Here is a 21,900-nt window from a genome sequence, read left to right as displayed (position 1 = left end):
CATAGTTTGAAACAGTCGCTGCATGGGAAAAGGATTTAAAGAAAAGAAGGCTAGTTTTAATTGATAATGATTTGTAATAGTCAAAACTAGAAAGCCGACTTGAAACAGTTTTAACAAAACAATAGAAACAAAAGAACGAAGAAAAATCCAGTCTAACAGACAAAAATCTTAAAAATTACCGTCAGAGTGTGATTTTGTAACTTATTGTAAAAATAGGTATCACAATGCAATTACTAAATAATTATTAGTTTACTTTGTAGTTATCTTAAATTAAGCAGTCACTTACTTTTATGTTACAATTAAAAAGAGAGAGAGAGAGAGAACGCTCCATCAGAATTTCTTAGATATGCAGCAGCTATATTTATGACTTGTCCTTACGCGAGTGCCTTCCTGTGAGCTGAAACGTTTCCTTGATTTGCCACATGTTATAAGATGAATTTTTTAAGTTTTCTTGGGTCTAAAGCCTAAAAATCATTTGTCCAGAAATTTTTAAAGGCGGAGAATAATTTTGAGGGGAAAATTAGGGAACTTTTGCCCAATCCATGCCACCTGAGCACTGATGATGACTTTCAGCTTGCATCATGAAAAGGTTGAGTAATGGTCACTGCCTCAGATTTTTATGCTGTATATTTCAAATATGTAATCAAAGAGTTCTGATAGTATATCAAAATTACCTTAAAATTATTGGGCTTTTGCAAAGTTTTGGAGTTCAACCAAATCAGATAAAATGAACAATGATGATTCTACTCTGACTGAAAGAATATAATTTTCTTGAAATTTAATGAGAACTTTTAAAAAAAAACTGTATATTGAGTGAAAGACATAACTTTACAAGAGCAATCGTTAAAAAGAAAGAATAAGCAATAACGCATGATCATTGGAATGAACTTAACTATTTTTGTACTCAGTGTGCGTTCAACCCTAAAGTTTTTAGTTGAAAAATACGACGTCCAGATCACTGCAACAGCACTTATTTTACCCTAATAATCAAACAGGAAAATCTCATGAACTAAAACAATAATAATGAAAAACAAAAGATGCTTTTTAAGAGAGATAGATACCATAACAATGGAGAACATAATCAGAGGCACTCACACATGTGTTGTTACATGGTAAATACAAGTCCAACCAACATGCAGCTAAATTAAAGGCTACCGAGATAAGACTTAAAGTGCTTTGGAGGTGTCTTGTAATATTAACATTAATTTTCTTCATCATTCAAGTCAAAGGAGGTACCTGGTGACAAAAAGCTCCCAATGTATGCTGAGTATACGTCAAAATCATGTACATTTTGAGTATCACTCCTCTACTGAGTCAACATTGGTAACTTTAGCACCTGCTCTTACGAGAAAGCAACAGTATCAAAAGAGAGCGAACCATGATTTAAACTTTGTCACAGTTGATAGTTCTTAGTACCATCTTATTTTTCTCATGGGTTGTTAGAAACATCATGCAACATATTATTTTCATCTGAACGACTACCTCAATATAAGTGGTCTAGTCTCTTTACAGAACATACATAGATATTTTACAATGATCATTGGGTTCTTTACCTAAAATCTTAACGTATAAATGATCGGAGGGGGGGGGGGGGGATTACTTCTGCCGCGTTGCTAAGCCATGATAATATACTTCATAGACGAGCTGATTCTTACTTGATGTAAATGTTATTGACAGTGTGAAAGGGAGCATAACTAAAACTGACTAAAAACGGTCAGTTGATCAATCTGAAAATATCATGACAGAATTTGGAAACTGGGAATATATATATCTTAATAAATGGACCCTGGAAAGGACTTTACTTTTTGCTAGTTGTGTAAATTCCAAGAAAGTCACAATGCAAATAAAATGATATGCTTACTACACTAGGACACAACTGAATACAAAATTCTTACAAAAATCAAGGTGAGATTTGAAATTCTGACAGAGAGTTTGAACCACCTGTCAATATGTATTAATACGTACTACGTTGAGGTAATACTAAAGACCAAGTGAATTATGTGAACAGAGCCTACTTTAGAGAGAAAACTTATGCCGCTAAAAATTACAAGGATATTATGAGAATATATTGCTTTTAGTTATTAAAAGAAACTCTCACACTAGTCCATCAGTCTATAACAATGAGGAACAAAAATTGAGATACGATTTCATAGACATTTTCCAAACCACAAGAGCTTCGGATTCAGATCAACAATTTTTAAGATCACAGTCTAAAATCAACAGACCGCAGAGCTGTTTAGGCGACGCTTATTTCTTTGACAGAGTCTTAAAAGATCAATCAGATTTCATGATTAGAAAGGGAGTAGACCAAGAAGGGTACAACTCAAACTGACATTTGAACAAAAGTTCCCAATGTATGCTGAGTATATGTCAAAATCATGTACATTTTCAGTATCACTCCTTGAGTTGGACGCAGTTTAATGATAAATTAATACCTTCCCTATTAGTTATTCCAATCTTTGATTACATTTTAATTGACAAAATCAAACTTTTTTAATACTCAATAGGAGGCTAAGTCACTCTGTGATGGCCAATGATTTCTTTTGGTAGAGACACTCTACTTCGGACTTAGTACAAAAAAGTGAAACACATCTATGACATCGAATCCAGTTATAATCAGTTGTTTGGATCCAAATGATTTTGACATGAAGCTACGTATATGTTTACTTAATAAATAGGATGGGAGATTTTTCACAAAATCAAAATTAATCAGCAAAAGTTCTTTCTGGAAGACAAATCAAATTTTCTGACCTACTGCTTATTCTTGATATCTGCCTTCTTTGCTTACATGACAATGAACACGTGCTTGATGATAGTTTAGTAAGCTATGGCGTCAACTTGTCGTGGCTCCAGGAAAGGAGTGTGAAAAGTATGCAATTAATGAGATGTTAAACTAGCCATCTTATTATTACCTGGTTAAAATTAGCTTAGCAGGAAAACTGATGCAACAACTAAAAACTTAATTGATAGGACTAAATGTGTTAGAAATTTTAGAGTAATGAGTAAAAAAATAAAGGATTGAACATACAAACTATACAACCAAAATCCAGGCCTCTGGACCTTGAGATAAAAATAAGATGACACGATGATAAGCAAAAACAAAATAAGAGGAACAACAGTAAAACGTTAAAGAATAGTAAAGAAAAAAAAGAAACAAGTATGATTTGTAAAAATCATTCAATCGAAAATGGGCCGATTTTTAAAATTTGGAAAAACGAGAGAGAAAAAATCGTATATCAATGAGAACATCAAATGGAATAGAGTTCAAGTTCCATCCGTATCACCGACGGAAAACAAGGACACGCTAATAAGAGTCAACGAGTAGCACTAATTTTGAGTGATTGCGTACCTGACTGAAAGGTGCACCAATTTAAAAAGAAACATGTTTTTAACTTGTTTAACTTGAAACTTGCGCTGATCTTAAAAGAGCATTTGATTTAAATAGTGTAAAGAAAAGCACAAAATCAGCTATAGCAACAACAGTTGAGACAATGCCTCACTGCTCTTAAAACTTTAAAACGTAGAAAAGCTTTGATTATTTAGCATAATAATTCAAGCAACATCTGATAGGAAAACTCGCTTATTTTGCCCAAAAAAGTGCATTTTTTACATTTTCCTCCCATTTTCTCTGCTACGTTTAAACTACTATCAATATAAAACAGCCTAGCAGAAGCAGCTGAAATAATCGCTTAAATCTGCTGATGAAATAGCTCATATCTAATTGGAGACCAACCAGGATTGTTTCCGAAAATGATGAATTAAAATGGTTTTTGAAAAATGTAACATGAAGATCAAAGATGAAAACTTATCAAAGTACGAGCACACGAGAATGTTACATAAATATTTCAAAAAAAATTATGAGCTTCTTGTGATCTATGTGGTTGGTACTAGCTTGAACCACCCATAAAGTTGATCTTAAGCTCTTAAATTGCTTATTTTGAGGTTGACAGCAACCAATGAGATTCAGGTCAGCCTAATCTTCTTACGGTTGGTTCCTTATATTTGTTTAAAAATTAATTTTGTATAGGAATTTCCATAGAATTGCAGAGCTATCTTAAAGTTTTTTTTTATGATCTTGGATTTCCTCTGAAATTCTTTCTAGACAGTGCTGATTAACAAAAGATTGAAAGATCAAAAAGTCAGAAAATGAGAGTGTGAGCGATTGAGTTTAAAACTACACAGTCATCTAGCAGCAGCCACAAATTCGACAGAATTCTGCACTTTTTTGAGGAAAATAAACTCAAGAAGTTATTTTCTTGCCTAAGAAGTACAGAATTGATATAAGCAAACCTGCGATTATTTACTCCATTCGGAAATAATTTCAAACATGAAGTTTATCAAGTAAGAACAAGATAAGACAAATTACTGGAGCCGATGTTAAATTTTCAGCATTCAATTTGATTTGTAGCTATGGTCCCAGTGTTATCATAATAGCAATAATCAGTTTAATTTACACCAGATTATGAATTATAGGTCACGGATGCTTTTTCTCAGAGAAATAAAATGACGATAATTCACGTAGCTGTCATACCAGCAACATGAATTTTTAAGGTTATAAAATAGTAGAACAATTGACAAGACAGAGGAAGAAGAAATCCAGATAAAAGAATTTGGTGGAAAGACAATCTCTTACTTCTTAGTATCCGCGGCAATTTGAGCTGCTAAGTCCGCAAACTTGGCTGTGTAATCCACACTGTTTTCACTCATCAAACACTGCAGCTGCGCCTCCACCTATAAATTAAAAAAACAAAGTTTACATGAGATGAATGGCAGATACAAAAGAGCATGAAGGAGGGTCATTGATAAGGGCAGTTTTTGGCCCACTCTGAATTTCCTCAACTCAACGATTTTTTGCTCATTGAAGATCTATATTTTTACGGAATGCATAATTATATGGTCATTTTTTATCAAAACAAGGTTTTTTGGGACGAAACTCTTACGATAGGTAGGAGATAACTATAATACACAACCAAGAGAAAGCACTAACATTGTAGAGATATCCGCTAAGAATGGTTTCGCACCGCTATTTTTTGCAATCTTTTTGTGTGATTCCTTGACTTGGTGGAAATTCATGTGCAGAAACTTAGCAGGAAACCTGTCAAATACTGTAACGACTGAACTAAATCCTATATTGATAAAAAGCAACTTCTGTGTTCTAGTTTTACTAGGAACCTTCATCTAAAGTTACGGTTAACAGAAATAAAAGAAAACTCACGTCTGACATTAATTTAGATTCTTCATTATTGCTTGAACTCTTCATTGGTGATGATTCCAAATGACCAAGGAAACTACTAAAAGAGAAATCGCCCACCTGAAAGGGAAAAAAAAACTTTACATTAGAAGAGGAGACGGGTAAACTTACTCTTATTTTGAGGTCTTTCAGTTCCAGAAGGGGTTACGACATTGTTAAAACAAGCAAAATTATATTATTTGTGCATGATAAGTTTTAGAGATACACTCTTTCCTCACAAAAAGTCAGTTGAAACAGAGAGAAAAGCCGCAAGAATCTACTCATTTAAGTGTCTGAGTTGACAAACCTGGTTCTTTTTATCAACAAACCTGGCAGAACCTGCCAAACCTGGCCTTTAAATTCAAAGGATTGTTACAGGAATGATAAAGGGAATACTTTCCAAGTTTTATGCAAAGGTAGCAAAGTAGCTTTGTCTCTGTTGCCAGCCGATGAAATCATAAATATTTTGAGTTGAATCAAGGCTTGCTGCAACAACGTTAATTTGAAATAAAAATACATTGCCGTACATGGATTTTGACTGACAAAAATCATTATTACATAAAAAAAGTCATTCAATTGAAGGTTTTAACATCAAGGTTGTACTGTAGTTTAAATATGTATTTTTAATGCTGATTCTTACAGAAATCTTTACCTGATTCATCAGCTGCAAGGGCACCACTTTAAGGCGGTTTGATTTTCTTATACTTAAATTTAGTAGATATAGCTTTAAATGTGTAAAGGATGCATAGAATCAGCAAGAGACAAAGACAGGGAAGAAAAAGGTTTTTCTGAAGAGAGGCTCCCTTCAGCATTTTTAAAAAGTCAAGGGACCTTAATTACCTCTGAACTGAGCCAATTATTTTCATCATCTTTCAGCAGACGTGTTGGACTAGATAAAGGTGTTTCTTGCGACAGTCCAGGTTCAGCCTGAGGTCCATTGTTGTTTGATAACAAACCTGAAGAAAGAGAAAAATCATCAGACAAATCAGAATACGCAAAACGAACAGAGCAAGAATATCTAATGAATATCGTAAATCATTTCACGTATTTTCTAAAGGCAACTGGACTATTTCAACCCTTCCTGATATCAAACCTACATTAGAGATCTTATAGTTTAGATTACAAACATTGTCGCCATTAGAATGGACCACTAAACAGGGTGTGAAATTTAGCAACACCACTTGCATATTTCTTCATGGAAATTTTACATGGAATATGATAAAAGCATTAAAGCTTTCCAAATTCAACTCATAAGTCGGAAAATAACAATTTTTGTCTGCGTTAATGCACACTTTATGCTTGCAAAAAAACCCAGTGTCTACTGGAACCAAACTGAACATTAAAGTAATTTTGGTGTATTCTACGATAGAGGGAACCTCACATCAGACGGAGAAGAAAATACATGTGAAAACAATCTCCAGTTATTTGCTGAACACACAGCTTGATTTCAATGCCTTATTTGGTCTTCAATGATTGCAGTTTTTTTGAGAGCAGGAAATTTGAATTCATTGTTTAAAATGTAAAGTACAAACGTCGATTCCACACTTGGATGAAAAATCAAGGCAAGGTGGCCATTTTCCTTCATAAACCCCTAATTTGAGGGGAGAAGGGTCGAACTGAGCTTAATGTAATTTGTTCAGGACCTGCATTACAGATGGATTAGTAGAGGAAGGAGGGGAGAACAAAAAGTCTGCTTTATAGCATTCACTGTTACATAAACGACCCATTAAATAAGGTAAATTAAGATATTATCCAAGTTAAAATTAAATAATAACTTTCAAACAATGATTGCAATTTAACTAGTCTATTAATCAAAATTTACACTGATCGTATCCCAGAATCAAATGAAAAACTTTACTTTTAATTAACTAAAGTTCTGTCTTTTCGTAACAACACATCTTGCCTATATATATTCGACATGAAATGGGTGTAGAACGGTTGGACGTCCTGTGAAAGGCTGGCGATAAGGGGTGGAGGAGGAGATCAGAAGGTGCCAATTGCCTGATGATCTCTGGGAGGATAGGGGGCAATGGCGATTGGGCGTCGCAGAGCGTGAGGCTGCGCTGTGAAAGCGACTTTATGTATATAAATGGATGTAGAATTTCTTTTAGCCCTGTAAAAAAAGATTTGAGTTTCCTTACAACTTCTTACCTTCAAATGTTGAAGAATTTAATGAAAGATCTGATGGTGGTATTGAACGCATTAATGTTGAAAGGTTGGATAGATCGTTTAAGAGAAGAGACGGATCATCATCTGACTGTCTATTTGGTTGGTCCACTCCAATGATAGGATCGCAAGGCTTGGACCCTTCTACTTGAGACACAGGCTGGCCCATAAGATTTAGCACAGATACAGAAGTTGGCTGCATTGAGACTGTGGTAGGTGGTTTGGCAGGCTTTGGTAGAATTTTCACCGGATGCTCTGAATGAGAAAGAAAAAACACAATATTGTGAAAAAAAAGAATCAATTAAAAATAAGTAAAATGTGCAACATGCTGAAAATCAAAAATAGAAAGAGCAAAATATTAGATTGCAGAGGTGCTGTCAAAATAGAAAATGATGAAAATAGCGTCTTTCTTGGGCTAGTCTTGCTTTCATGCACTTTTGATTATACGTAGTCCTTAAATTTTTTTTTTAGGAAAAAAGTATTTCATATCGAAATTGCTGACTGGGATTTAATATTAAAATTAAAATCATTCATTGCCTTACTGATCAATAACGGAAAATATCAGAAAATATTCATCACAGCTAACGGATGAGGGAGCAAGAGAAGTGGGTGGAGAGTTTTGTGTCTGGCTTTACATTAGACCATTATGTTTTCATTCAAACTTTGCATAAATAGCATTCAGTCAATTAATTAAGGATTCATAGAGTTACTTCATTTAGAGGGTTTCATTGTGCTGCCAATTAGTACTATTCAAATTTTAAGATTCTAAGAATTCTAAGAAGTTTCATACACACAATAAAAACTAAAAAATCTAAAATTTGATGTGTGACATCCTAAAAGAGGTAGGAAATTATTTTGACTTCCTTACAGTTTTCTTTTTAAACGTGCAAGAAAACAAAAAATCCATAGTTGCTCCAGAAAGTCAAACCCTTTATTTTGATAGAAAATTTTTGATGATTTGGTATGTTTGTCGTTATTGAATTTTAAGCATTCATATTACAAGCAGAACGTCCAAGAGATTTCTAGTGGTTTTTACTGACTTTATAAATCACTTTCAGCCCTGCTTTTAAGTTTGAATGAACATCTTGTTTATCACAAAAACATAATCTCATTGCAATCATATAACGTAAAAAATGGGGCTTTGGAGTTCTCTTCGTTAGTTAAAGATTACAAATTTTTTGGAGGCCTTGTTTCAGCAGCTCAACTTTTGATTTCCTGCTTTACAAGGAATGGAAAATTGAAATACAAGTTACTAATCAAATGCACTCCAAGAATGTGAATCAAATGGATAAAAAAGAAAAAAACACTAAAATTACAGGGGCTTTACTGTGTAAGTGTTTTAGAATTTACAGTACCTTGTTTTGGTAGGATGAGCTTCGGCTGAGAGGTTTTGTTGATTGGAGCAAAATCACCTGCAAGTTGATTGCTTTGTGGAAGCACCCTCATTGTGACTACTGAGTGATTACCCAAAGGAGATGTTTTGGGCAACAGTGGCAGCATTCGCTGGACTACTAAATTGTTTGAATTCTTCAACCTGTTTCCTGCTCGTCCACGACGATTGCTGAACCTTGGACAAAATTTCTAGAAGCAAACAAAACAAAAAATAATCTCAGATATTTCCAGCGATTATCACAACAATATTGGGACTAATAGTTTAAATAAGACAGCAGTCACATATTTGTTCATAGGTCACGTTTTGTAAACTCAGATTAAAAAGCTATCTTTAGTTCAAAGGCAGTTACGTGACAATTTTATACTTTACTCTGATAGGTTCACTTGAGGTGAAAAATAAAAATCATGGACAACCTGTTGACAAACAAATCTAACAAAATACTTACATCCAGTTGTGCTTTGAATGCTTGAACAGAACTAGGCGTTGGATCTTGATTAGGCCTTGCTTCAATTGGTACTAATGTAGGCTTCCTGAATACTTCAGTTGTTGATACGGAGACGGTGCTTCCAATGGCTGAGTTCACTCCATTTAGAATTACAGCGCTATGATTACTTGTTGATTTCTAAAAAACAAAAGAGGATGAAAAAATGATCATTACAAATTCGCTTGCACTATGCCCCTAACTGTAAAACTATCTATTTGTTCAGCTTTAGTACAGCCACAGTGGTAGGTCTAGAGACAGTGGAGTGGGATGATAACAGCACCCTCATTGTGATTATTGATTGATTACCCGAGACAGATGTTTTGGATAACAATGGCAGCATTTGCTGGAATATTCGATAGTTTGAATTCTTGCCACATTCTTGTTATTGCAGCAGCACAGTTATTTTTTCCTTGATTTAGCGCAGCAAAAAAAATGTAGATAAGAAACTAATAAATACATTTATGAGTTAGGGGAACTAGTTATTACAATTTCTACAGTTGTGGACAAGGAATTTTATAACTCAAAGGGTTTGCTAAGTTAGTGAATTCCGAGTTTAGCGGACTTCCTTAGCACAAAGTAACCCCGATTGTTCGACACCCGATTATCCAACCTCCGTATCAAATGATACTGTAGCAACAGTGCATTACACACTCGCGAAGACAAGGAAATGACCTTTGACCGCATTAGATTTGTCGGATCGTGCAAAGCTTGCCAAAATTCCAAAATTGCAGTTCAAGATACCACATTTCTTCACTTAACAACATTAAGTAAGCCGTTTTTTCCTTAGTTTGCTTTCTTATTTGTTTCTTGTATTTGTAGATTAGGGGTCAGTTTTAGGTTTAAAAATCGAGTGTGAAAGTACATCGGATAATCCGATATTTTCAGTATCTGACAACCCAGTCGCCCCATACTGTTGGATAATAGGGATTCCACTGTATTGCGTAAATGAGACAGGGCCAATTTCGAGAGTCAGAGGGGTTTCATACTGAGTGGGTTTTCACTTGCGAGGTTTGACCGCATTTACTGACTTTGCATCATTATCTGTGTTTTGTAGTTGAAACACTTACTTCATTGAGATCATTTTTCTGAACTTTTGAACTTGCTTTGTTCTTTGCGCTTGATTTATTCTGGTTTGGCCCACCACATACATGGCCACAGGTGCACTCAGCCTTGACAAACAAGAAAAAAAAACAATTAAAATGAAAATAAATACTTTAAGAAGACATGAACATTTCATCATCAAAAGGGATGAAACCTGAATCAGCCAAATTGGACTACATTTTGAAATTAGGTATTACAATCTCTAGTTTAGTTCAGAAACAACATAAGTTTCCCTATGCACATGAGTGTTTTTACAGATGAGACAGAGATTGCGGTTCCCAATTACAAAATGCAGTCTAATTGCAATTGATATTACCCAATTTTCTCTCTTCCAAGACCGGTAGTGTCTCCGTCGAATCAATTGGTTTGGTATGGAATGACTCCAAAAAGTCTGTCACGAAAAGGTAGGAGTATAATTCTGTCTATAATCAATCCGTCTAACATTTTAATGATAACTATACAATTTTATCATTGAGTATGTACTTTATTTCTTTAAATATTTAAAAATATTGCACAAGGTTGTGCAGCCCGGGTCAAGTTTCATCAGGCTTCCGATCAACCTTGTTACTCTTCTTGAGTTTTGAGAGTTTTTTTTTCTTTAAAAACTTGACAAATTCGCGACTTGAAACTTACCTTTGGTTTCAATAGGCTGAGTTTGGCAATACAAACAAGTTTTTGTAACACTGACGAGACAGAAGATGATGCCTTGGATTCAGGCTCTTTGGATAAGCTGGGAGGATTTGATTTGCAAGCAGTCTTGGAACTATTTGGGCAGTCTGATGAAGTGGCAACATTGGTGATCTCTGTTGAAGTCCCATTTTCCTTCGGTGAATTTACGGACACTTTGGGGGCTTCTTCCCACCAATATTCAAGATGAATTTTGGAGTCACTACCAAACTAAATAAAAAGAAAACAATCAACAAATTAATTAAAACAACAAAAATTTTTTGCTTCAAGAAATTGTGGTTACTTGAATAGTTAGTAGAATTTTTACAAAATGTTTATGATTGTTCGAATCACCAACGGTAACAAAGACAATCATCTAACAAGTCATATGAAGTAACAATTTACAAAATATTACCTTATTGTTTAGACTTCCGCCAGAACTTTTCGCTTAACTACAATGGTTTCACAACTGTAGCTTCTTGAGAGCTCACGCATTAAGAGGGTTTGCACAAAGTCTACTTGTAAGAAATTTTGTACAGTCAAACCTCACCAAGTCAGAATACATTGGGATCAAGAGTTCGTTCCCACTTAGCACAGTTTCTCAAACAGATTTCGCAAAATTCTGTTCTGCAAATACCGATTTTGCACCCAAAATACAGGAGATTGTTCCACATCATGCAACAAGCAGGGAAGTCGTTACTTTTGGGCTTCAGCGCAACGAAAAAAATTTATGCAGATGTGTGGAGAAACGAGACAAGATATTGCCAAGAAAATTTATAAGTTAGATGAGTTAATTGAGAAATTTTTTAAGTTTGAGACAAAAAAATAAGGGTTTTCTGAGCTAAGCCGCCTTTTTTGATACAGCATAAATGGCTCAGAAAATTAGACTGGGCCATTTTCAAGAGTTAGCAGGGTTTCATACTTAAGCAGATTTTTACTGAGTAAGGTTTGACAATACTGCTTATTTTTTCTGTGTCTGTTTAAGTTGACTGCCTAAGTGATAATTTTGCTTATCACCCACTTGCTTCATAAATTGTAACTACAGATACAAGAATAATTTTACCCAAAAAATTCTTGATTTTAGGGTTGGCTCCCTTCCTTCATGTGACTGAGTAAGTACAAGATTAAATTGAATGATAATATCAAGGTACACTCGACTACAGGTATGGACAAATGGAATTTTAGAAAGTCGTTGGAACGTGTAGATTTGACAACGTCCAATGGTACGACTGCGGCACCATATTAAAAACTTATTTACTTTCTGTTCTGAGAGTGGGTCTTGTCAATTTTGTGTTATTTTTTTGTGTTCTTCGTTAATTTTTTTGTTATTTTGAGTTTTATCAATTTTTTAAATTTATCTGATAGCTTATTAAAGCTACCAGATCTGCCAGAACCTCTTCAACGGGTTATTTTGAAGTGCGTGGCAAAGAAGGTATGACTTGTGATGTCACTTGATGGTCTATATTCTCAGCGCTGTCACTTCGGCACCCCGTTTGTCCATACCTGGAGTAGAGTGTACCTTGGATAATGATATATTTCTTACCATGAGGTATAGATCTCCAATCCTGATTGATTCAGCATTGTGCTGCGTCCAACCTTTGGAAATTCGACGCACAAAGTCTTCATGTTTTTCTTGATCGCCTGAGGTTTCATCTACCTCATGATCTAGTTCTTCTGGGTGTTCATCTTTGTTGGGACTAGTCCAGTCTCCTGTAATACTCCCAGACTTTCCATCAGTCTTATCAGGACTAGTTTCATTTTCGGAGGATTTTTTCTCTGGAGGGGGAAAAAAAATTCCAAATAAGCTTAGACTGTATGTATAACAATTGGGATTAAAATTATCATGCCTAACTGCATCCTCTCAAGTACCCTGAAAGATATCCAATCCTAACTAATCGATGAGATGGTGGTACCACAACTGGAAGAGAAAAAAGAAAAGAGAAGAAAAAGAGTGGTAACAATGGGACAATCCGTAAAGTCTCAATGATCATACATTTTTTCTTTTCTTTTGAAGTTTCAAGTTCGGTCCGGATTGGGGTGCTGCTTCTACCAGTTTTTGAAAGTATTACCGCTGAGTCTGGGATCTTCCAAAATCTAATGTAATCTCTAGGAACTTAATTTTTAATGCTGTATAAAAAATGACCTGTACAGAATAAACAAATCAAAAGGTGTTTGCAAAAGTGTTTAAAAGATGTCTGCTCTTATTTTATTTTTTTTTTAACAAAAACAAGCCGACTTTAGAGCATGAAATTTATACAGAATATTCTACAAGAAGGGAGGAAAAAGATTTCAAGAAATTACGTTGACTAGTTTTCCAAATAAAAATTGAAGTATAACAGAAAGTCTGCAATGTTGCAAACGCAGGTGCGTAGTTTCCCATTGGCCATGAGCCTTCCTCTCCATATATTTTAGCGTAAAATTGCCAGCGATCAAATCAGCAAGCAAATCTCATGAGCTTGAGAGAGAACTTCAGACTATCAGAATCATGAGATAAAAACAATTTCTGGTGGTCACTGATTGACTTAAGATATGGTTGAAAAAAAGAACTAAGGGGTGACTGACCATTTTCAGATTTGAAAGACAAAAGGTTGTCAACAGCACACTGGACGATTTCGTCCTCTAAAATAGGAACTGGCTTGTTGTTGTTTTCACTGATCAGCTCTGGTTCAGCAGCAGTTTTGGGAGTCATGATTGAGGATGCAGACGTGGTTGGAACTGCTGTGCTCGTGGAACTTATGGGTTGCAGAGTTGATACTTTATCACTTGCACTATCAGCTCGTTGTCTCTTCACAGCATTTTTGCCAGGCTTCAGTTGTTTTGATTTGAGCTGTGAAAGATAATTAGAAAAATACTTAGAGGTATAAAACAAAATACATAAAAAGGAAAAAAATATACCGTCTTATCAAATATATAAAAGACGTAACTAACTGAAAAGAATTGAATTTAAATACAAAGTGTAATTCCACTGTTGTGTTACATACTAGTTTCTGGCAATTTTTTTTGTTATTAGCTTTTAAGTTAAATTGAAGTTAAAACTGAAATTAAAGGTGCTCTAGAACGTATCTATGATTCAATGTTGTTAATAGTTAATCTTCAAAATTAGTTTGAGATTCCACGACCATAGGGCAATTTTTGAGCCTAATAATAATTTTTATGAAAGTTTTGAAGAGAGAAAAAGGTTATATAATTGAAAAACAAAAATACAATAGACACTCAGCAAAATGTTTCCTTATTGACTAATTTAACTTGCATGTACTTATATACCCATGATCTCAAATGTATAACAGGCTAAACTAAGTATAAGAAACTTGCAGAGTGCTGTTTGGCATTGATAGGTTTCACATATTAAAACTGAGTAAAACATACCTGCTCGAGTAAAGACGAAATGGATTCACCAGTAGTCCCAAATTGTTGCTCGTGCCTCAGAAGGCTAATTTTAGAGCTTGGAATGAATTCGTTAATCCTAAATGATGGGTGAAAAATATTTGTGTTAGGCTTCGGAGCAACCCTAAGGATTGAGTCAGGCTCACTTATTTCATAATCACTTGCATTGACCTGCGAGGAATTGATTATTTTATCCCTCTGGAAAATAGTATTAAGGAAAAAACTTCAAATGTTCAAACGCTGAAAGTATACATATTGGTCTCTACTGAATCCAAGATGTCTTAAAATATGCTTTTAATTAGGGGCAAGATCTTGAAATTAATTTCTATTATGAATCAAATGCTATTTTTGTTACGGTAAAAAATTATCAATGATTTTTTAAAAGCAATGTCACATCCTGAGGTTTTTACCTGCGCACATGTTTGTCTTTTATGAGGTCTGTTTGATATGAAACCTGATTTTGATGATAACTAGCCCACAATGCGTCCGAATTAGGTTTTCTTGGACTTTCCAAGCACTTTAAATACTCTTGGATTTGCACGGCATCTTTTCTGACAGTGCATCTTGTATGCAAGCCCCTACAGTACTTTTAAAAATACAATTCTGAAATTTTCTACTTTAAAGATTGAAGAAATATACTGGTATTTCAATCCACTCTCTCTGACAGTTTTAATTGAGTGGAAAAATATGACAACGCTGCATAGAAAAGGATACAAGTTTTAGATGAGGAGATTTCCACTTTTGCTGAAGGTACTCAATTAATGTGGCAAGCCTGTTGTGCAGAGAAACATTTGCACGAACGCGGGGATTCATTGCTATGGATTGAACCGACAACCATGTTGAATTGTCACGAGGTACTAATTCCACGCAAATTTTTGTTGGTAACTTAAAATCTTCAGATGACTCTGCAAAAAATTATAGTAATAAAATAAATCAGTGAAAAAATCAACATTTAAAGATTGCAAGAGAGGATTCAATAAAATAAAACACGGAGAAACTAATTATTAATATGCTACAAATGTTCAAACTAGTAACTTTGTAGAAATAGGATAGGGGGAGGTATTTAACAACCTACTTAGAAGACTTACATTCCCCTTGAAATGGGAAGAGATGTTTACAGAGCTCATTCTCTTTGCATTACTTTTTTAGGTTCCATTTTTCTTTTTTCTTTAAGCAAAAACACTGTGTATATTGCAAAAATAAATTTCAGCTTTTAAAAGAACCCCGCACCATCCTTATGGGAAATCTCCCCAGTCAAATTTGATGAAACTTGGATATGTTGCTCAGCTTGTAATTCTGATCAAACGCTGTCACAGGCTCAAAGAGATCCCATGTGCAGTTTTTGAGATATTCGCCATTTTATGTGCGTAAATTGACGTTTCGCTGGCCGGACCATTGTGCGGCGCTAGTCGTGCCCTTCCCTTCCAGTCCACTCCGACCGCTCTCCGCTTCCCCGCCACCGAGGCTCCGACTCCAACGCTCACGAGGCTTTGCTCATCATCGCCAGCCTGGGTGGTCTTATCACCACCCAGATAAGACCACCCGGGCCAGCAACTAAAAAAAAACTAGGAAGAAAAAACAACTTGTTTTAATTAATCAATTTGCAAACTGCTGCAGTCCTTCCTATTAAATTTTAACACTTTTAGACTACAGCAGAAGATTTGCCGGCTTCAGTTTAGCATTGGAAACATGTAAATACAAGAATCAAGGCGGTAAATCTTCTGTGTTACTCTGAAAGCATTTATACTTATTTGGTGTGACTCAGTAAATTAATTAGACTTCTGTTTTATCAAAGGAACAAAAATAATTTACCTTCAAGCTGATTTAACTTTCGCAAAGCTCGGCAAGGGGGAGTTTTAATTCTCCAAGTTTTTCCTTTGATTCGAATCTTCGTAGAGCCTGTGTAGATCAATTCGATTAATTTTGAAGAATTCTTCTCAGACAAGAAACCAATTTTTTTTCTGATCTCTCCAAAGTTAATTAGCGCATACAATTCTTGAGTTGGTTTTTTGATACCTGAAAAATGCAGAGAGTCACTTTAGACATATTAAGAGAGCCATCCAGTAGACCAGCATAGTTTTGTCAGCATCATGTTAGCTAGAAAATGTTGTGATTGCCTTAGGATTAGGAAGTCTCCAGTTCCATTTCTGGTTGGGATATTCGAGTTTAATAGTCTCAACTAAAAGTCAATAAAGGCTGCTTGTTGCTGATCGCCTGATGAAGATGGGAAATAAGCCTAGAATGAACCTCTTGAGTAAAAGGGGAAAAAATTACATTTGCTATGGTCAGCAACATATTGGTTTAAAATCTGGCATTTTAGGATGGAAGGATATTTGAGTCTTCAGTGGTATAATTTCTTTAAGAAATTCGACCAAAATTTGGGAATATGGCAAGAAATTTACGATTATTTATTGTCCAGTTTTTTCAGACACATCTCGAAAAGTAAAATCCAATTAAGAGAGTCGAAAAATTCATTCTACTTTTCAGGATAAATTAGATAGTACAACAAACAATTCATCAACAATTCATTTTTGAAGCATATAAACATTTTTCCATTGTAGTTCTATCTTTCTTTAAATAGATTCACTTATGGTTTAGGTACCTTTGAAATTTGAAGAACGTATAGGCACGGATCAGATTCTAAGCTATGTTTTTTTCTTTCTTTGCAGCATGTGAATTTAGGATTATGAAACGCCAAAAATTAGAATTGTTCCTAAATGACCGAGTTTTGATGCAATGTAAATGGAAATGGAACAGGAGTAGAGGAAATTTTAGGCAAATTCTGGACAGTATGGGTAGCTGACCTACCAAAAAATGACCTCCCTCCTTTTATTTATTGAAGTCAGAGATTCATCGCATACACCCGCAGATAATCTGCACCCCAGATTTTGAGAGGGTCAAAAAAAAAAGTTCCCGTGTAACCCACTTGCGCCCACTGTGGTCTGTTTTGCTCGCAACGTCAAGTAGCGTCGGATGGGTATGTTTCCCACAAGTTTTTTTTGTGAGTTTCTTGGATAACCCGCACCCTGAATTTCGAGCGTATCTTTCAGCAACCTAGACTTACACATACATATTCAAAAAAATAAGTACACAGAGATATTAACCCAAAAAAAGGCATTAAGATGGGATATATTTGGTAAAAAAATCAGAAAAAAATTGGCGCTCACCTTCAGGAAACTTGAGATGCTTGGAAATTTTGTGCCAAGTTCTGTGGTAAAAATGACGTGCTTGATCTCTATTTTTAGCAACATGGTCACCAACACCTCGTTTCTTGGATTTTGACAGCATGTAGTTTTGAATGGCATCAAAGTCCTTTCCATATTCGTTCAATGCTTCAAAAAATAAGTTCTTGTCCTCTGTTGACCACAACTCTGGAGCTCTACGAATTTTTGGCTTCGGTTCAGGAGTTTTCGTTTCATCTTTCGTATCTGAAAATCCAAAAGATGCCACTAAATTACCTATGGATAAGGTTTCTCACCAAGACTCCTGAACAGACATGAAATTCTCCGTAAGTACATAATCTCTTGGTACACTTAAACGTACTCCATTTCTTAAAATGTGATGTTAAAATTTGTTAAGGTACAAAGTAAAAATCATTGATTTGAGGGTTCAGGCACATATGAGACTTAGGGGTGGACAAGATGAAGGGATTATAAGCCACAACTCTGGCCGTGTTGTGTACAGACTAGTTGATAGGATTTAATGAGTTAAAATGATGATTTTACAGGCTACGGTTAACTGACATAAACTACTCTCATTGTTGCTATACCTAAAATACTTGAAGGAGATGGCAACCCTAAAATCGAAAATGAGATAGTAATAAAAATTGAAGCAGGAAGGTATAAGAAGCAACATGGCTCTGTCCCAAATGAAAAATTCGCAAAATCGCAGAGAAATGAAAGATTGTAAGTCTGACTGGTGATGTCATGCGCTCCCGATGCAACTGCAGTTAACACGCAAACAACTCAAAATCTGGAACGTTTGCTCTCTGGCGCCGCGAGGTCGCCTTAAATGTCACACCTAAGCGAAGAAAAAAGAGTCGGCCAGGAGCGAGCGAGATCGGGGCGAACTATTAACTTGTCGCGAACACGCGTCAGCCACTTGACACCGGAGACAGTATGCAGAATGCAGACTGCAAAATGCGAGACGGAGCTCATGACGTGATGCGCTCAGCTGTTTTTCGCGATAGCAGCTCAACGAATGCAGATGTTCGCAAACGGATTTCGGCATCGTTCATTGCGCACTTTTCTTCGTCGAAATTGCCAAACTTGTTTTTAAGATTGCAGTCCCCTTTAAGAAACAGATGAGGAATCATCATTAGTATCTGTTTTCCTTTTGCTGATTTGAAATTTTTTTTTTTTACTTTACTTTGAGAAGAGAAAAAAGTTGATATTGGTGTAGGAATAAGAGTATAACATCATTTTAATTGAAAATCATACAAAAGAGCTTTTAAAGAGTTTCACTGAGGTAAAAATTATGGATACTGCCATCCCGTGGCTTACATGAATACCTACGAGAAAAAAAATCTATTATAGGGCTATTTTTTTTCATCTGTACCACAGTGGATTGCAATGGATCTCGAAACATCGCAATATTTTTTCACCCTATCATCCAGTAGTCCATCTCAAATCATTGCCTTGCTGGACCGCTCTTTTAAGGAGATCGTCGATTGCGGTCCAAATCCTGGGTGTGTTCTATCAAATCTGCCTACTGATAAGAAATAACGCCCTTTTGGGAGGGGCTGAATTTGCTTACCTTTGATATCTGCAGTAGGTGGAGGGACAGCAGCTGCGGTGGAATCCAGCCGCATTTTTTTGGAGACCCTGGCACTTGTTCGTAACTGTACGCTGCCCGTCTTGTCTCCATTTTCGATGTCATAGCAATGAGTTACAGAGCCAAGGACTTCTTCTGATTTTTCTGCATTCGGTGGCTCATTCTCCATGACCTGTGCAAGAAGAACAACAGTCTTTAATCCTGTGCTGATTTATTGATAAAAGAAAAATTAATTGTAATGAACAATTAAAATCTTGCAGCTACTGAATTTACTTCTTTTGATCGCTTAATGGATGTTGTCTAGGTTCATGGCACAACATATCCACCTCTGATGAGGCATCACCAAAATTTAAAGCAGACAATGGTCCCTCAAAGGCAGAGCTAGATTCAGCAAAAAGCTAAACATAACTATCCTTCCCTGGTTATGAGTTCAAAATAAATGTGACCAAGTATGATAATAGCTGCGTTGTCGAAGTCAACTGTTGAGGAGCGTTGGGCAATGGAATTACCCGATGCCCAACGCTCGGCGTTGTTCGACTTCCGTTGGGATTGCCCGATGTCCTGGACTGTTTACCAAACGGAAGTCAACAAGTCATCGGTCTCAGGAGGTAGTTGAGAGCGTTGAGCTAACCTCTAAATGATATTGTGCACGCGGTGTCACATTCAAAACACAACAATTTTTAGTCAACAGAGACGACCAACAACGCGTTTTCCAACGGGTAAGTCAACTGTCACGTGATATCCGTTAGCGTTGAGAAGCCCAACGCAAACGGAAAGTTGACTTCGACAACGCACCTAATAGCTTGGGTGTGATGAGCGTTTGTTGGTTAATAGCCGATCATTATACAACAAAATACGGGCGGGTAGTTTAATTACTGATGATCTCTTGCAACCATGAATAATTGGCTGGTTCAGTTAAGAAACTTACAATTTGCATTATCAAACCTTTCAGGATTGAAAGAGAAATATGACAGATTTGAGATGAGGTTAGGTTGATCGTTAAGTGGGTTCACAGCTAGATAGAGGTCATCTTCAATTACTACGATAACAGGAGTCATGAAACAGATGCTATCACCATAAGAGCCATTACAGAAAATTTTCTTTGGGTGAACACCAGTAATGTATCCAGATTCATCTGCTCAACAAATAAATGATTTGGAACTATCTTTGCTTGCTTACTAAGAAGTAAGGTAACTTAGCTCCTTTTGAAAAAACATGTGACAGAAAATAATAAGTTGAGAGAGGCAAAATGCTTGAACGAATTAAATAATCGTATATATAAATATATGAATAAATCGGAAAGATCTTTCTATGACTTTAGTGAAAATGTGGATCAATACAAGATGCCTTGGCAGTTGGTGACAATTTCATTTACGTATGAACATAATAGCAACTGTGGGTTAATACTGAGGACCCCATGTGCTGAAAAGGTCCACCCTTAGTGTATGAGTTGACTTATTGAATATAGAGACACATAAATGTCAATGGGTAGCAAACTTGGTAGTTAGAGGTGCAATTAGTGTGAAAACACAATGCAGTCTCGTCCTCGTCACTCTTGTAACCTACTTTGGAGAGCTGGCGTGTTCACCTTATGCACTGGCTCATCATCTATTGTCTGCATCCAAATTAACTCATACTCAAGGATAAATTAATACAAGAGTCCTCTGATATGCCTATCAAACTAAGCAGAATGACAAAAACTATGAAAAAAGTGTACTTACAGAAAGTTGTGGAGTTGGTTCGAAACAAAAATGGCTGCAACAGTTTATTAGGAATCTTTCAAACTAAGTCAAAATGTAATGTCAGGGAGACACTTGCTTGAATTTTAAGCTAGCACAAAGAAAATTGTTAACTTTGAGTAGGAAAACACTGTCTGAAAGAATAGACATCTTTTCATGGGTGGCTTTCAGTTTGCATGTGATAAAAGCTTCAAATGAAGAAGCCCTTAGAAAGCACCTCGATGGAGGGAAGAGTTTGGTTTCGTTAATAAACAGTCACATCACAATATTAGCACTGATTTAAAAGGTAGATAACGAACAAAAGATCCGAAAAGCACTTTGAATGTCACAAGTGATTCAATTGATAAAAAGTCACCGCGGTTTTGTTAAAATTGTAAGGTAAATCAAACAGCTTCATGCTTGCACCTCATAAACACTTTTCAACCTAACTTCAACATGGCTTCTCTCAAAAGGAAATTATTATATCAATTTCTTTAGTTAATCAAAAAATTGTAAAATGTGGCTGAAACTGCAAGCAAATAGTAAGAAAAAGATGAGAAAGAAAGTTTTGAATCCTAAATTAGAAAAATCGAGTGGTTTAATGGCTAGAATAACAAAAAGTTCGATAAAAAATTTTTGCAATTCAAAACTCGCGGTGTTTACTTTCTATCAGGTTATGTCAATAATTTATGGAGGGAGAAAAAAAATCCCAATCCCCGAAAAAAAAGTCCCTTTTTCATCAGAGGAGGAGAGGGAGGCAGTGGATGGATCTTGGCAGTGTCCCATTGACAGTTAGTTATTTAATTTTATCGTTAGTTGGTTACTTTTATCCAACGTGAGAACAGTATCGTAAAAAACCAAGATTTGATGTGTGAGATAAAAAATCTTTCATAAACAGGCCCAGACTTAGGGCGTGTGCAGGGCGTGCGGCGCACACGGGCGCCAGCCTTTGGGGGGGGGGGGGGGGCGCCACGAAAGGAGAAGG

The 21,900-nt window shown here is 35.8% G+C and overlaps 1 protein-coding gene across 1 annotated transcript; it reads right to left on the bottom strand.

Annotated features, from left to right (window-relative positions):
• Positions 1-54: 54 nt before the first annotated feature.
• crm (cramped chromatin regulator) lies at positions 55-21,395 on the bottom strand. Its single transcript, XM_019059660.2, has 16 exons — positions 20,919-21,395; positions 19,180-19,369; positions 17,592-17,852; positions 16,237-16,440; positions 15,139-15,329; positions 14,407-14,622; positions 13,603-13,867; positions 12,584-12,816; positions 11,008-11,271; positions 10,341-10,442; positions 9,235-9,411; positions 8,752-8,977; positions 7,382-7,651; positions 6,071-6,186; positions 5,216-5,311; positions 55-4,731 (listed from the first exon to the last, which is right to left on the bottom strand). The coding sequence occupies exons 2-16, from the start codon at positions 19,364-19,366 to the stop codon at positions 4,630-4,632; spliced, it is 2,910 nt and encodes a 969-aa protein (XP_018915205.2). The 5' UTR covers positions 19,367-19,369; positions 20,919-21,395; the 3' UTR covers positions 55-4,629.
• Positions 21,396-21,900: the final 505 nt, after the last annotated feature.

This window comes from Bemisia tabaci, chromosome 7 (genome assembly GCF_918797505.1).
Source record: "Bemisia tabaci chromosome 7, PGI_BMITA_v3".
Lineage (NCBI taxonomy): Eukaryota > Metazoa > Arthropoda > Insecta > Hemiptera > Aleyrodidae > Bemisia > Bemisia tabaci.
This window is presented reverse-complemented; position numbering and strand designations above follow the sequence as displayed.

Bases quoted from the DNA above. Each gene is read 5' to 3' on its own strand.
- crm (XM_019059660.2), bottom strand. From the start codon at position 19,366: ATGGAGAATGAGCCACCGAATGCAGAAAAATCAGAAGAAGTCCTTGGC. The intron at 10,443-11,007 runs GTAAGTTTCAAG...TTGTTTGTCAAG, and splicing joins TCAGCCTATTGAAACCAAAG to GCTGAGTGCACCTGTGGCCA. The intron at 8,978-9,234 runs GTAAGTATTTTG...GTTTGCTTCTAG, and splicing joins CATTCAAAGCACAACTGGAT to AAATTTTGTCCAAGGTTCAG.